This window comes from Dendropsophus ebraccatus, chromosome 1 (assembly GCF_027789765.1).
Source record: "Dendropsophus ebraccatus isolate aDenEbr1 chromosome 1, aDenEbr1.pat, whole genome shotgun sequence".
Taxonomy (NCBI): Eukaryota; Metazoa; Chordata; class Amphibia; order Anura; family Hylidae; genus Dendropsophus; species Dendropsophus ebraccatus.
Genome location: NC_091454.1, coordinates 74,299,789 through 74,317,215, shown reverse-complemented (window position 1 = coordinate 74,317,215; position 17,427 = coordinate 74,299,789). Strand labels below are relative to the sequence as shown.

General features: G+C 42.9%; 1 protein-coding gene across 4 annotated transcripts in view; it reads right to left on the bottom strand.

The window, feature by feature from the left end:
• The window catches only part of NR1H4 (nuclear receptor subfamily 1 group H member 4), a 52,018-nt gene that overhangs the window by 11,727 nt on the left and 22,864 nt on the right, over nucleotides 1–17,427 (bottom strand). For all 4 annotated transcript variants that reach the window (XM_069973082.1, XM_069973074.1, XM_069973092.1 and 1 more), the window contains 3 exons: nucleotides 15,262–15,402; nucleotides 14,234–14,367; nucleotides 11,113–11,214 (listed from right to left, as the gene is read on the bottom strand). In XM_069973082.1, coding sequence (XP_069829183.1) covers nucleotides 11,113–11,214; nucleotides 14,234–14,367; nucleotides 15,262–15,402 — 377 coding nt within the window. The remainder of the gene's footprint in view (nucleotides 1–11,112; nucleotides 11,215–14,233; nucleotides 14,368–15,261; nucleotides 15,403–17,427) is intronic.

The following is a 17,427-nucleotide window of genomic DNA, read 5'->3' as shown; positions in this document are numbered from 1 at the left end:
GGAGTAAGGCGCTTAGCTTTATCAAGGTATAAGAGATTTTTATGATCAGTTAAAACCCTGATCTTATGTTTAGCCCCTTCAAGGAAGTGTCTCCACTCATCAAAGGCCCATTTAATGGCCAACAACTCCCTGTTACCAATGTCATAATTACACTCAGTTTTAGAGAACTTCCTTGAAAAATAGGCTACAGGTCTAAGATTAGTGAGGGTCTCGGAACCTTGTGAGAGGACCGCTCCAACCCCCACTTCTGAAGCATCTACCTCGATGATGAATGGCTGATCTAAATCCGGCTGAATAAGCACTGGGGCCTCAGAAAAACATTTTTTCAACTGTCCAAATGCCTGTACAGCTTCGGGACTCCAGTTCACAAGATCAGCTCCTTTTCTGGTTAAGTCAGTCAGTGGTTTGGCAATGACTGAGAAGCCTTTAATAAATTTTCTATAATAATTGGCAAATCCTAAAAATCGTTGCAGGGCCTTTAGACTAGTAGGTCGTTCCCATTTCTCAATAGCAGCCACCTTCAGTGGGTCCATACAGAAGGAGTTAGGGGTGATAATGTAACCCAGAAAAGAGACCTTTTGGATCCCGAACTGGCATTTGGACAGTTTAGCGTACAGATGGTTCAATCTGAGCAATTCCATAACCTTACGAACATGACCTATGTGTGAGGCCCAATCAGGAGAGAAGATTAAAATGTCATCCAGATAAACTACTAAAAATTGACCAAGATATTTACGGAAAACATCATTAACAAAATGTTGAAAAACTGCCGGCGCGTTGCTTAACCCAAATGGCATAACCAGATATTCAAAATGCCCTTCAGGCGTATTAAAGGCAGTTTTCCACTCGTCCCCCTCCCTTATTCTTATCAGATTGTAGGCCCCACGTAGGTCAATCTTAGAGAACCACTGGGCGCCCACAATCTGATTGAATAGATCCGGAATTAGGGGAAGGGGATGTTGGTTCTTAATGGTAATCTTGTTTAGTTCACGATAATCAATGCACGGTCTAAGACCACCATCTTTTTTCCCCACAAAAAAGAACCCAGCCCCTAAGGGAGAGCAAGAGGGACGAATGTGACCTTTGCGAAGGCTGTCCTGAATGTATTCTCGCATGGCCTCCCTCTCAGGTCTAGACAGATTGAAGATTCTTCCCTTAGGATACTTGGACCCTGGCATCAAGTCAATCGCACAATCATAAGGTCGGTGTGGCGGTAGCACCTCCACAGCCTTCTCATCAAAGACATCAGAAAAGTCAGATAAAAACTCAGGAATTGCTCCCTCCACAGGAGAACAATCTGTGACATTCAGCGCAATACAATGAGAAGCACAATTCGGCCCCCATTTAATCAATTCCCTGTTAGACCAGTCAAACACAGGATTATGCTGGTCCAACCAGGGCAAACCCAAAATAATGTCAGAGGATAAGTTATCCATAACCAGAAAATCAAGATTTTCTTTGTGAACTGATCCAATTTGCACCTCAAGATGCGGAGTGATGTACTGGATTTTACCCCGGGCCAAAGGGGTAAAATCAGCACCAGTAATAGTTAATGGACATTTAAGCAGAAGAGGGCAAATTCCCAAGCATGACCAAAATGCAGAACTAATAAAATTGGCAGAAGCTCCAGAATCCACATGAGCATACCCAGAAATACACTTATTACCTAAAAACAACGAGATGGGCAACATCAATTTGTTCTTATTTTCTAGAGGTACCTGTGCGCCTGAGTGACTCTCTCGACAGTCACTCAGACGCTGGAGTCTTTTCGCCGGTTGACCAGGCTTGGATGGACATTCTTTCACCCAGTGACCAGACTTGCCACAGTACAGGCAGAGATTGTGCTGTAGCCGAAGAGCTCGTCGGGTCTGGGTGTCAGCAGCACCTAGTTGCATGGGGTCTTCTTGTGACAACAGAGGAACAGAAGGATTAGACTTAGGAGTAGAGTTAGGGAAAGAAAGAGATTTAGAAGCATCAGAGGCGCTCTTTTCCCCACGTCTGTCTCTGAGTCTCCTGTCAACCCTTATTGCCAATGTCATAGTCCCTTCTAACGTGTCAGGGGTAGGGTACACCACTAATAGGTCCTTAAGTTGGTCAGACAACCCCATCCTAAATTGACACCTCAATGCTGGATCGTTCCACCCTGAAGGAACACACCACTGACGGAATTCTGCACAGTACTCCTCTACAGGTCTCTTACCCTGTCGCAGAGAAGTCAGCTGTCGCTCTGCCACAGCGGTTCTGTCTGGGTCATCATATAGTAACCCCAGGGCATCAAAAAAATGGTCCACTGAAGATAATTCCATAGAATCAGGGGGTAACGAAAAAGCCCACTCCTGAGGAGGACCCTGCAAGAGAGACATGACAATGCCGACTCTTTGGGTTTCATCTCCTGAGGAGCGGGGACGTAAACGAAAAAATAATTTGCAACCTTCCTTGAAGATCCTGAAGGCCTTCCTGTCCCCTTTAAATTTTTCGGGGAGCAGAATCGGAGGTTCCAGAGGCATTGCCGCGGTCATGGTCACTTGCCGTGGTGTGGACTCCTGCTCCTGCACCTGTTCTGCAAGATTCTGAACTAGCCTGTTCAGACCTTGCATTTGCTCAACCAGAGCTTTCACAGGATCCATGATGATCCGCAAAAGAAAAAAAAAAATTTTTTTTTTTTTTTTTTTTTTTAGAGGCTGGCTATTCTGTCATGACAGGCAGGCATAGACAAGACAAAAGACAGTGGGCCCTAGATCTGAACCCACCCACTGTCACCTGCCTACTTGCCTCAGTCGACCCTAAACGGTCGTGGACAACCACGGAGTCGGTCCCTACACTGCGTAGGTGAATACACAAAACGTAGACAGACAAACAAAACACAATAGAGGATAGTCAACTAGCAGGGTCAAAACCAAACAGACAACGCAGTACAAAATCAGAAGGAGAGCGGATAGTCAAATGTCAGGCAAGAGGTCAGAATATGGGTAGAGCAATAGCAAGGGGATTAGGACAGGGCACGCTGGGAAAGGAGCAGGGGAGCTGGGACTAGTAACAACTAATAGCCAGCAGGGAACTGAGGGATCTGACTGCTTTTTATCCTGGATCAGAGACTAGGTCCAGCAGCTGATTGGACCAGCCCTGATCCCAGCACCAAGCTCAGCTGAACAGATCTAGCAGTGCAGTAACCCCTGCACTGCCAGAAGTCTGACAGGCAAGGTAGGTGTGGCTGGAAAGTAAAACACAGTTCATTCAGTGCAAACACAGACAGAAATTCAGCGCTTCCTCGGCCGCCCGGCACGGACTGAGGAGCGCAAAGTCACATTTCTAACACTCTCTTTGTGAGATGACACAGGTTGCTTAGCTCTGATTGGCTGAACAAGATGTAAGCCATCTAACAGTCTTACAGAGTTAGTTAGACATCACAGGAGACAAAGTGCATCATGGGAAAGCCCAAACCAGGAAGTAAAGTAAAACTGAAGACACCAACTGGAGCTTCAGGGACCTGCAAACCGCAGGAAATTCAAACTGAGACAGACTCCCAGGATGGTAAATGTAAAAACTATTTTTATGATTGATTGATCTTTTTTTTATCAGCGCCGGAGTACCGTTTTAATGACAGATTTGTACAGTATTGTCATTCTCTCAATCAGCTTCATTAGGTAGTCACTTGGAATGGTCTTTAGATATCCGGTATGCTTTAAAGCGACTCTGTACCCACAATCTGACCCCCCCAAAACGCTTGTACCTTCAGATAGCTGCTTTTAATCCAAGATCTGTCCTGCAGTCCGTTTGGCAGGTGATGCAGTTATTGTGCTAAAAAACAACTTTTAAACTTGCAGCCCCGTGCCCTACGGGAGTATCTGTGCCCTAACTTTGCACCAAACCTCCGTCCCTCCTCCCCACCCTGTTCATCATTAGGAATGCCACTAAAACATTTTCTACATGCTGAACATTTGCACAGGTGTCTTAACGATCCAGCCCATGTGCCGGGCTGACACAGCTGACGAATAGTAGGCAATCTGCCTGCAGCATTCCTAATGATGAGGAGGGTGGGGAGGAGGGACAGAGAGGTTGTGCCAGCCTAAAGCATACACAATCTAGGCCATTCCCGTAGGGCACAGGGCTGCCAGTTTAAAAGTTGTTTTTTAGCACAATAACTGCATCACCTGCCAAACGGACCCCAGGACAGATCTTGGATTAAAAGCAGCTATCTGAAGGTACAAGCGGTTTGGGGGGGTCAGATTGTGGGTACAGAGTCGCTTTAAGAGAGATATTACGACAAAAGTTTAACGTTACTTTAAGACAGGAAGGTTAGTGAATCCGTAAAATTGCAAGCAGAGTCATGAAAACCATCAAATGTTAAATTAAAACTAGCTCTTTTTGAGGACTGGCCAAGAAAAGGAAAGACAAAGAGTTATTTTTTCTGCACCTGATACATTCATTAAAGTTACCAACCTCGGAAACTAAAAATTAATAGGACCTCAGAAAAGAGATCATATAAATGCTTCAGAGACCAGGTACTAGACACATCTCAACTTCAACCATTCAGAGGAGACTGTAAGAGTAATTTATGGTTGAAGTGCTCCATAGGAAGCCACAATGACCCCAAACACATCCTGAGGCTATGTTAAGGCTAAGGGTGCCTTTACACGGAGCAAATTACCTGACAGATTTTTTAAGCCAAAGCCAGAAATGACTTTAAAAAGAGGAGAATTCTCAATCTTTCTTTATGACCTGTTCTCTGTTTATAGTCTGTACTTGGCTTTGGCTTCAAAAATCTCTCTGTGTACACACTATAAGGATCAAGAGCATACCTCCCCAGTCCCTACTTTTCAGCCAAGTCCCTTTAACGTGTCCCTCTTTTTGACCTAGGTTTAGATTAATAAACTTTTTATGTTTTTCTAGAAAGTGTCTGGTTTCTTACTGTATAATAGACCCAAACTTACACATTATTCTATCATGTGGTGCAAGTTGGATCCTAAAAATTGTTATATATTCAGGTGATTCATGTGATAGTATGGCCCCTTTCATATCACACATGCAGTTCTTATGGCCCTATGCACACTTTTGTAGGTGTAGTTGTTAAGAAGTCATTGTGCATCCGTGTCACTTATTTTACAGTGACTTCCTGCAAATGGAGACAGTAACTGAAATAGTTACATTTGTAATCCTGTCTGCAGCTGTGGGTCCTAAATTATAGACAGGGTCACTGATGTGTAAATGAACCTAAGGATGCAGTCACACATACAGGATCTGCTGCAGATTTGCAGATATCAATGTAACTAAATGCATGTATTAATATGCTACAGATCCTGTATGTGTGAATGGATCCTTGATTTAAAAAGTATAGAAATGCCTGTAACATTTCTTAGAATCAGCCACAAGTGTCTCTCTTTAGCCGTCCAAAAGGTTGGGAGGTAAGCAAAAGGAAGAGGGATGGCGTGCTGTGTCCACAATCACCCAACCTAAACCCAGTAGAGATGGTTTGGGAAGGGTTGAACTGCAGAGTGAAGAAAAAACAGCACCTCCTTCGAGACTATTGGAAAACCATTCCTGATGACTACCTCATAAAACCGATTGAGAGAATGCCGCGAGTGTTTCTTCATAGTTTTTATGTCTTTAATATAAATCCACAATGAAGAAGATTTTAAAAAAAACTGCAAAAACCATGGAATAAAAAGGTGAGTGCAAACTTTTGACTGGTATAATATATATCAAAAAGCTTTTCCTTTTTGTCCAGCTCTAACATAGTAATCCCTAAATAGAAACTAGATGACTGCAATAGTCTATAAAATGGTTTATATGGAAAGAGAAAATAAAACTAAAATATACAGAATCAGCAGAAATAGTTATAGCTACACTCATGTCAGCAGATAAACTGTGATTGTCACTTGAATGCATGCGCTGGATTATTTCTTGATGATATCTTAAAGTGATTTCTGATAACTTCCAAGCTAATAACTGATCACTTCAACTATGATTGAAAAATAAATTATTAATATACAGCGCAGAGAAATTTTTCTGAAAGGGTAATGAAGGCGATAGTTCTTTACAGACATAATTGTCATTTGTGTATAGAAAATGTAAACCTAGTCAGTCAGTACTTTGTAAGGGCTAATAATGTCATTCTATAGGCAAACATTCATATTACAAAACAGTTGTCGACATCTATTCAAACAAATAAAGGTGTGCACGTAGTTGTTTCAATAGAAGATGGGGTTATTAATTCTTAGGGAGATACCTCACACATTACATCTTGCTTTATTCCTACTGTCAGTCCTATTTGTTTCTATGACATGGAAATTACAAGAGCCAGGTGTTCAAGTGACAGTGTGTACATTTGTGAAACCTGGTAACCTGAATCTCAGAATTGCATGGATAAGTTAAAGCGACTTTGTACCCACAATCTGACCCCCACAAACCACTTGTACCTTCGGATAGCTGCTTTTAATCCAAGATCTAAACAACTTTTAAACTTTCTGCCCTGTGTCAAATTGGTGTGGCCTGTCTGTGGATTAGACTTTCACCCTCCCTCCTCCCCGCCCTCTCTACCATTAGGAATGCCCCAGGCAACATTTTTCGTATTCATGACCTGTCTAAACACTGCACAGGTGCTGGATCATTAAGGCTCTTGTGCAGTGTTCAGGCAGGTGATGAATAGAAAAAAACCTGCTCAGGGGCATTCCTAATGGTGGAGAGGGTGGGAAGAGGGACGGGGAGACGGTGCAAATCTAGGGCACAGACACTCCAGGCCACGCCAATTTGACACAGGACTGCAAGTTTAAAAGTTGTCTTTTAGGACAATAACTGCATCACCTGCCGAACGGACCCCAGGACAGATCTTGGATTAAAAGCAGATATAAGAAGGTACAAGTGGTTTGGAGGGGACAGATTGTGGGTACAGAGTCACTTTAAAGCATCACAGAGCTGTAACCACATAAAGTCAGACAGGTCAAATTTAAAAAATGGGCTCTGGTCCTTAAACCCAAAATCAGCCTGGTCCTGAGCAGACATCTTCCCAACATCTGACTCTGTGTATGCGTTTCCAAGAGAAGCTCTGTGTGAACTATAAAGAGTGCATCCAAATGTTTAACATCCTAAATGTTTTCACCTAGCTGTTAGGCCTTCTCATTTGGCTGCCTATTAGTAAAGCCCATAGTGTAGGTAAGGAGCTTACAAACTTTGTTTGCATTGATTTTTATGTAAACTTATGACAAATTTCTGATTTGTTATATTCTGAGGCCATGTTCACACATGGCACAAACAGCAGCCTTGTGTGACAAAACCGCCGCTGTCAGAGATGTCCACTGCAGTATCAGCCGGTTGAACATCACTTTATTTGAATTGGAATGCGGGCATATTTGGGTGTGCCCGCACTCCAATTAGCCATAGCCATAGCCATTGTATGCATAGTCTATTTTGTGCGGCCACACAAAATAGACATGGCAGTTTTCTGTGCGGTCGCATGGAATCCCAGCTGTAGTGTATACAGTGTGTATACACCACAGCCATGGTCCTATAGGCTGTAATGTAATCGCCCACTGTCATTAAACAATGGCTGTTGTTTAATAAAAAATACACTGTGTGAACAAGGCCTGACAGTGAATACATAAAATGCATAATGAATCTTGTCTTGGAACTATGTCATATGAGTATCAATACGAGACAAATACAGGAACATATAATTTCACTTAAAGAGGATGTACCACCAGTTTTCGTTTTTTCTCCTCGTGCTTAAAAGGCCATAGCACTTGCATTTTTTTCACCTAGAAACCCACATGAGCCCTTATTTTTTGCACCGCTAATTGTACTTTGCAGTGACAGGCTGAATTTTTGCATAAAGTACACTGCAAAAGTGTGGTGAAATTGAAAAATAAAAACGCATTTCTTTTATTTGGGGGGTTTTGTTTTTACGCTATTCGCCCTGGGGTAAAACTGACTTGTTATATATGTTCCTCAAGTCATTACGATTACAACGATATATAACATGTATAACTTTCATTGTATCTGATGGCCTGTAAAAAATTCAAACCATTGTTAACAAATATATGTTCCTTAAAATCGCTCCATTCCCAGGCTTATAGCGCTTTTATCCTTTGGTCTATGTGAGGTGTCATTTTTTTGCGCCATGATGTGATCTTTCTATTGGTACCTTGATTGCGCATATGCAACTCTTTGATCGCTTTTTATTACAATTTTTCTGGATTTGATGCAACCAAAAATGCGCAATTTTGCACTTTGGGATTTTTTTGCGCTTACGCCATTTACTGTGCAAGATCAGGAATGTTATTAATTAGTAGTTCGGGCGATTACGGACACGGCGATACCAAATATGTTTATTTATTTATTTTTATTTATACCATGGGAATAGGGGGGTGATTCAAACTTGTATTAGGGTAGGGGGCTTTTCATTATTAATGACACTTTCATTTGTACTTTTATACTTAAACTACAAGCCCCCTGCTGCAGCCGGAAGCAATCGAGTTCCAAGCCGGGATCAGCGCCATTACGGCGCTGACCCCGGACGGGGTAAGATGTGAGGTTCGCTCCTCCCCACTAGACACCAGGGAACGGCTGCCCCGGAAACTCGCTTTCTTCGGCGGTGCTCCAGGACGGCCGAACGTCTGTGGAGGAAATCGAGAACCTCCGCTGATTTCATTCATTACAAATTCACCCTCAAATCTTAATACTCTGCCCTCCACCTTGCCAAACAGGCTTACTTTACCTCTCTCATCTCTTCCCTCTCCAACAATCCAAAACACCTCTTCAACACCTTTAACTCTCTTCTTAAGCCCAAAGTTCAGACACCCATTACTGACCTCTGCGCTGAAGACCTGGCCTCCTTCTTTAAAACCAAAATTGACACTCTCCGCTCCGACATCACCTCCCAGCCCCAAAGTCCCATAGCTCCTATTACTTCTCCCATAGGTCCCCTTCCCTCTCCCCCTTCGCTCTCAGCCTTTGACCCAGTGACAGAGGAAGAAGTCTCCAAGCTCCTCTCCTCCTCTCGTCCTACTACCTGCCCTAGTGACCCTATTCCCTCGCACCTCCTCCAGTCCCTCTCTCCTGCTGTCACTGCTCACCTCACCAAAATATTCAACCTCTCCCTCTCCTCTGGTATCTTTCCCTCCTCATTCAAACACTCTATTATAACCCCACTGCTGAAAAAACCTTCTTTAGATCCATCCTGTGCAGCCAACTATCGGCCTGTCTCCAATCTCCCCTTCATCTCTAAACTCCTGGAACGTCTTGTCTACTCTCGCCTAACCCGCTATCTCTCTGATAACTCTCTTCTTGACCCTCTACAGTCTGGTTTCCGACCCCTTCACTCCACTGAAACTGCTCTCACCAAAGTGTCAAACGACCTCCTGAAGGCCAAGTCACAAGGAAACTATTCCTTGCTGATTCTCCTGGATCTCTCAGCAGCGTTTGACACTGTGGACCACCAGCTTCTCCTCTCCATGCTCAGCTCTCTTGGCCTCAAGGACTCTGCTCTCTTTTGGTTCTCTTCCTACCTCTCTGACCGCTCCTTCAGTGTATCCTTCTCTGGCTCTACTTCCAGTCCCCTACCTCTTACTGTTGGGGTTCCCCAGGGATCAGTCCTGGGTCCCCTCCTCTTCTCCCTCTATACAGCCCCCATCGGACAGACCATCAGCAGGTTTGGTTTCCAATACCATCTTTATGCTGATGACACCCAGTTATACACTTCTTCCCGTGATGTCTCCCCTGCCTTCCTGCAAAATACTAGTGACTGCCTATCCGCTCTCTCTAACACTATGACCTCTCTGTTTCTCAAACTTAATCTCTCTAAAACTGAACTTCTTGTATTTCCTCCCTCTAACAAACTTAAACCCGACATCTCCCTCTCAGTCTGTGGTACTAGCATCACTCCTGTGCATCAGGCTCGATGTCTGGGGGTTTTGTTGGACTCCAATCTATCCTTAACTCCCTATATCCAAGCTCTTACACGCTCCTGTCATCTCCATCTCAAAAACATCTCCAGAATCCGCCCATTCCTCACCACTGACACCGCTCAGACTCTGACTGTCGCCCTGATCCACTCCCGTCTTGACTACTGTAACTCCCTACTAATTGGTCTTCCTCTGTCTAAGCTCTCCCCTCTCCAGTCTATCCTGAACGCAGCAGCCAGACTCATCTTCCTCTCCAGCCGCTATACCGATGTCTCTCCTCTGTGCCAGTCACTGCAATGGTTACCCATCAAATCCAGAATCCACTTCAAGCTCCTCACCCTCACCCATAAAGCTCTCCACAACTCTGCCCCTCCATACATCTCCTCCCTCATCTCCACCTACCATCCTTCCCATGCTCTGCGCTCTGCAAATGATCTAACCTTAACATCCTCCATAATCAGAACCTCTCATTCCCGCCTCCAAGACTTCTCTCGTGCTGCACCAATTTTCTGGAATGCCCTACCCAAACACATCAGACTAATACCCACAGTTTCAAGGGTGCCCTGAAGACTCATCTCTTCAGGCTTGCTTATAACGTTCCCTAAACTGTTTCCCCCTTCTGTTTCCCTTGCTCTATTTCTCTGACTGTTCCTGCACTTTATATGTTTACCTGCATCAGACATTGGCGTTGTTACTGGCTCATCCTGTAATTCTAATTATGTACAATGGCTGGACCATGGACAAATAAAGCACTTATGCCTGGTGTCTATGAAAATTAGTCTGTAAGCTCCAACGAGCAGGTCTCGTCTATACTCTGTATTTTGTATTTTTTGTTATTTTTATTAACTATGTACTTATTTATTCCAATTTAACTGCGTATTATGTACCTCTGTACTGTATGCATAGAAAAAAAGCGCTGCGGAATCTGTTGGCGCTATACAAATAAATTTATTATTATTATTATTATTATTATCAAGTAATCGGATGCAGCTGTCAACTTTGACATCTGCATCTAATTACTGTATTAGCAGGCACGGCGATCGGACCGTGCCTGCTAATAGCCGCGGTCCCGGGCTACGAGCAACACCTGGGACCGCGGCGGTTCAGAGCGCGGCCCCGCTTTGAACGCATGGAGACGGCCCTGGACGTACGGGTACGTCCAGGGTCGCCTAGGGCTTAATAAACATGAGAAGAAGAAAAAAGTAAAGTTACTTACCACCAGCTTTGTAGCCAGGTCATGAGGCAGCCGATGCTTGTTATATGCGTCCATAACATACTGTAGCAGTTGTATCTGGTCCTGTGTGAGTTCTGCTTTGACCTATTTCAACATAAATTGGGCAATATAAAAATGTATTTATTAACTCAATAGAGAAGTACAGTGCTGAAAGAACACTTAAAGTATCACTGTCGTTATAAATCTAAATCAACAGTAGATGTGATATAAAGCAACTTTGTAATTTACATTTCTTTTGTATGGAAAATACAGCACTTCCTGTTTTCTGATTGTTTTTTTAAATAAAAATACAGGAAACAGTCAGAAAACAGGAAGTCCAGTGTATCCCAGGCCATCTGAGCGCTCACAGAGAGACGGCAGTCATGTGACTGACGAACATATTCATCTGTGATTCTCTGTACTGACCGGAATTCCTGGGTTTAGTCTGTTTTTTTCAACCAGCACAAGTCAGAAAATCTGCCTTCAGGAGACTGGACCTGGATATCTGGTAAGTACAGCTTTGTTTTACAGTATGATAACACCATAATAAAATAATGAATGTATATTGCAAACTTACTTTATATCACATCTACTGTTGATTTCGATTTTGAAAATTATAACAACAGTGACACTTTAACAACAAGCACCTTAATGCCAGATTTCCCAAAGTAGCTCAGGCAGTTTGGTAAATGGGACACATCTGTAGGCTGGCTACTTTAGGTTTACTTTACATGGGTTATCCAGAGCTACAAAAACATGGCCACTTTTGCCCCACTCTTGTCTCCAGTTAAAGTCCATTTTCTTCAATGGAACTAAGTTTCAAACCCCACCCAATCTGGAGAACAAGAGTGGTGCAAAAGTGGCCATGTTTTTGTAGCACTGGATAACCCCTTTAATTGTCTTCGTACCAAAATAAATTAAATTTAAACCTACAAAAATTGTGTATGTACCAAAATATCTTTTTGGGGTATTTCTGGGGTATACAAATTTCTGTTCGTGCCCTATTACCCCTATTCTACTGCCTGGATCATATGAATACCATGCAGGTACAGGTATATGCTCTAGTCCTAGATAGCATAGGAACACTCATAATGCAATGTGTAATGCCTAGTGCAGGGCCTGAGGTAGTGGAACATGACACAGGGAAAGATCACTTAAGAGAGAGTTCTACCACTTCAATCTCTGCACTAGGCATACCTCCATGTATCTGGAATCTTCCTATGTGTGTGACTAGTGTTCTTTTATATTACTTACAGATCACCAAACTACAACACATTCAGACCTAGGCTAACTCTCCCACTATCTCAGTGTATCTCCTTATAAATTGCCAACCATGTGCCAAGTAACACCTAATGAAAGATGTTTAGAATTCTCATCTCCTGGCCACATTGGACAGCAGTAACAAAGAGTGTCTTTGAACACTTTAGTTATGTAATTTAAAAATAAAGGGTATATTCATATGCAGCAAAATTGTTGCATTCAACTATCGGCTATATTCACACAACGTCGAAAATAGAGAAAAGACAGACGATTTCGCTTTTTAAAAAGACATCAGTTTTTGCCGTGATTTAAAGGGGTTGTCCAGTGAAAATCTTTTTCTTTCAAATCAACTGATGTCAGAAAGTTATACAAATTTGTAATTTACTTCTATTAAAAAATCTTAACTCTTCCCATACTTATTAGCTGTTGTATGTCCTGCAGGAAATGTTGTTTTAATGCAATGCAGTGTTCACTGAATTTACTGAATTGCGGCTGCAGAAAACTGACATGTCAGTTATTTGCGGTTCCGCATGGGATCCCGGTCAGAGCGTATACAATGTCTATACACTCCGGGCAGGAACCCATAGAAATGTAGGCAGTGTTCGCAGGCAACAACGGCCGTACTTTTACGTAGTGTGAACATAGCCATATAATGGATGAGATCAAACAATATTCTTTAAACCACAAATTATAACCTATTTGACTAGTCTGATACATAGACAGGTAATAAAGGTTAGTTCTTATGAGAACATACAACGTTTCACCCTTTGTTCAAGGATTGTTTAACGCAGATCTGTATGATACAGATTGGAATGTGCTATTATTCTTCTAAAGTGTTATAGTATTAATTTATTATTATTCATGCAGAAGTCTATATATAAGTGCTGATATATGTATTAAAGGGGATATCCGGAGAGCAGGAAAGGTCCTACATTTTCTGCTCTCCTGCGCTCCCCTTCTTCTATCTGCCTATCTGTACTGATACTCCCACAGGCAAGAGAGGGCGGGAGGCGAATGCAATGTCATAAAGACGTGTCAGGGACACTTTCTACTTTCTAATTTGTTCTTCGCTGCAGGAAGAAGACTCTACCGTAAGTCTACACAGGTTGTCTGTTACAGAGATATAGGGAGATAAGAGCCCCCCTGAGCTCTTCTGCCTCATGCTAACAATAGTTTGGGGTCTTAGCACTTAGACAATGACCTTCACCTATGATGTCTCTATGACATTTCTTATGAGGGTAAAAACGTCTAAAAGTCAAATGGGTTTGCAAGGATACTTAATAGCAGGGTTGGTCAGACTTTTTTCATATGTTACTCTGAGTTTATTGATCAGGGTGCACTTGCTGCATTTTAGATCTAAAAACAGCATCATACACAGATTATTTGTAATTGGTGTAAACTGCCTACAGGAACCAATCACAGCTCTCCTTTTAGCTCTGGTAAAATTAAAACTGAGCTGTGATTGGTTGCTGTGGGCAGCTTACACCAGTTTTTATTTTACACAGTTTGATACATCTGAGTATTTATTGTTGACTTTAGGGCCAAGAACACACTTTTACAGGAACTCTTTAACTTGTTATGTAAAAGTTATATACACAGTAGCTGGAAAACCTGTATTTATACTGTTCTTGTGAGAGATCAGCTATCATGTATAAAGATCATATGTCACACAGCAAATATTTCAACATCAAAGCTTGCAGACATCAATTTCATTCCACATTGTATTGGACCTTGTATACAGTGATACATACTGTGTATATACAAACCACAGTTTATAACATTATCCTACCCACAATTTATTAATATCTAGAAGGTTATTGGATAGATAGATAGATAGATGACTGCTAAAGAACAGTGTGCGTACCTGATGTGTCTTTGTGGTAGATGTCACTTGCTTGATCTCAATTCCATCATTATCTTCTCCAAATGACTTCTCAGATGGGAGCTTAACATTTTTGCGTAGCCTTTTTGACTTGCACTGTATCTCTGTCAGCAAACCTATAATTTTGAGTTGGAAAATGTTTAGCTACATAGAAAGGTGATCTATATTTTAAATGGGCATTGTCACTTTACTAAACTTTTGACATGTTGTAGCAATGCCAATTTACTGCTGCTCGGTGTGGCTCTCTCCCTTCACTTCAATGGGATCTGAGCTGCAATAACGGAGCACTGCCATTATACAATGTATGGAGCCTTCTACTTCTGGCTTTATTCACTCTGTAGTGTGATTTCCACAATTCTGCTGTCACATTTAAAGGGATATATGTGATGTTTTTGTATCCATGCATATTTCTGTAAAGTGAATTTATCAGTTGCAATTCACATTCCATACTGCAAACACTGTTAGATAGTTGTTAGTAGAAAAGTGCTTTTATTCTCTGGTGCAAAGTATTGGAGTTGTTCCCAAGCTCCCGAATAGCTGAGGGCTGAAATGCCTCCTCATTCCCCCTCCCATCCCTAATCCTGCTTGATAGACAGCTGGGAGCTGCTTCCAAATCTCACACAGGCACAAGTTTGTATGTATAGCGCAGAAGCAAGATTTGATAGCAGGATGTAGCTCTGGAAGCTGGCTGGCTGTGATTAGGCAGGGATAGGTTTGGGAAGGGAGGTGAGGAGGCCCTCAGCACTTTAGGGGCTTTGGAACGCCTTTTTTAACACTTCACACTAGATAAAAGCATTTCTCTACATTGTCAGCAGTTTGGAACATAGATGAAAAATTCACTTTATGGTAGTGTTACTCCTTTGTGGAAAACCTGATAACAAGTTATTACATCAGTGACACATGTATTAATCTGTATTATGTAAACTTTTATCACAGATAAATGATTGAAAAATAATAATAATAAAAGGAATTGAGCTAATAACTAGCAGACAGGTTACACATTTACTTACATTCAGCAAGCATTCCCTTCTCTTTACATTTTCGGAGACGACATTCCTGACATTTCCTCCTCATGTACATATCCATTTCACAGTTGCCTCCATTTTTACACTTATAAACAGCATTTTTAGTTATACTTCTTCTGAAAAATCCTGCAGATTGAAAGCAAAGCAGGTACACTTACTGCAAATTTATGTGAACTGTTGCCTTAAAAGGGTATTTCAAGAAAAACTAACTTGCCCACAGGATAGGGCACACGTAAGAGATTGCCGGGGGTCCGACCTCCATACCCTGTCCATCTCCATATTGGTGCACATATCCTTTGTTTTGAATAAAGCCATGGGTACGGCACGTGACCCGCGGCTCTATTCATTCCTATTGATGCAACAGAAAGAGCTAAGTGCTGTACTCGGCTCTCTCTGGCGGCTCAATTCGTTCTTTGTGGAGCTGCCGGAGAAAGCCGAGTACAGCACTCGGTTCTTTCTGATGGCTCCATAGGAATGAATAGAGCTGCAGGTCACACGCTGTACTCGTGGCAAAACAAAGAAGCCGTGGACCAATATGGAGATCACCAGTGGATAACAATTTCATGGCTTTGGTTGTTTGTGTCTACTATAAAGGGCGTACTCTGCATACTGTAGGTAGAATTCTTTTCTATTTTTTTTTTCATACAATGAAGGTTATATAGATGTCTCTAAATAATGTATTACTGTGTCTGCACAGTTCTGCTGCACTGGTAGTTGCTTGTCATCCAGAAGGTGAAGAAAACTGCAATTCACTCTTCTGCTCCCTCTGCTGTGCCCCCTTTGCAGGAGAAGAAGACCATGTGACCACTGTCTCACATTCAGTTTGTTTGCCAAGCAGAGACTGAGGATGCAAATGTGAGACGGGGCAATCATGAATGCAGAGGTAATGGCATGCTGACGGGAGGCAGAAAACTGCATCAAAGGAGCGGAACTACTGTAAAGCCACATGTAAAGTATCAGGGGGGACATAGGTAAGAACCTCGCACTGTTTGGAAGTAGTTAGGTTTTTTTTAACAAGGCTACTCAGAGTTCCTCTTTAATCTGTTGAGGTAGCTTCTGCTGGTTTAAATAAAACCTGCAGGGGCACGTAGAGCCCGTTCGAGTAAGCATATATTGTAGCAAGGACAGCTTTAAAACATAAAGATTAATGTAGATATAATGTTTTGTAAAATTTGCAGGCAGCAGTACTAAAGGTCAGTGTTTACACGTTCTGACATGTTCCTGGCTTTAGGGTGCCTTCACACCTACCGGATCCACAGCGGATCTCACTTCTGCGGATTCGAAGCGAGAACCGCTGCGGATCCGGTACCATTCACCCCTATGATAGCACATATTCGCAGCGGGATTAACATCCCGCTGTGAATATGTGCTTTAACCCCTCGCTGTCCGCAGCCCCGCCACCGCATTAGCCCATCCTCGGCCGCATCCACCATCTCTGGCCGCATCCCACCATCCCCCGCCGCATCCAGCAGCCCGCATCCCCTATCCCCGGCCGCATCCTGCAGCCCGCCGCCGAGAGCATAAAGTATTTGCTTGGCGGGACCGGAGCCAAGAGCCTCACTGCAGCTGCGCTGCCGAGCAGGTACTTTATGCTCTCGGCGGCGGTCTGCAGGATGTGGCCGGGGATGGGAAATGCAGCGGCGGGGCTGCGGACAGCGATGGGGTTAAAGTACATATTCACAGCGGGATGTTAAACTTGCTGCGAATATGTGCTATCATAGGGGTGAATGGTACCGGATCCGTAGCGGTTCTCGCTTCGAATCCGCAGAATTGAGATCCGCTGTGGATCCGGTAGGTGTGAAGGCACCCTTAAACTTATTAATGGAAAATAAAAACCCAGAAGTGGAACAGATAAAAAAAATGGAGGACACATATAAAAGAAAGATTAGGATGTCTGCTTCAAACCCATCCTGGCTTTGTGTTCAGTAATTGCAGCCTAGTAGCACTCAAACAATATGCAAAATACTATTTGTGATGGATGAAGGGCCCTAGTAAGAGAGGTTACCAAGGACCCAACGGTAACTCTGGCTGAGGGCCCGTTCCCACTGAGCAAAAAAGGCTGTTCATTCTTTGAGTGGAGAGCAGAGGCGCACAAGAAATCCCACTGAAGCAATAGGACAGGCAGAATCTCAAGCAGAATCCGCCATGCGC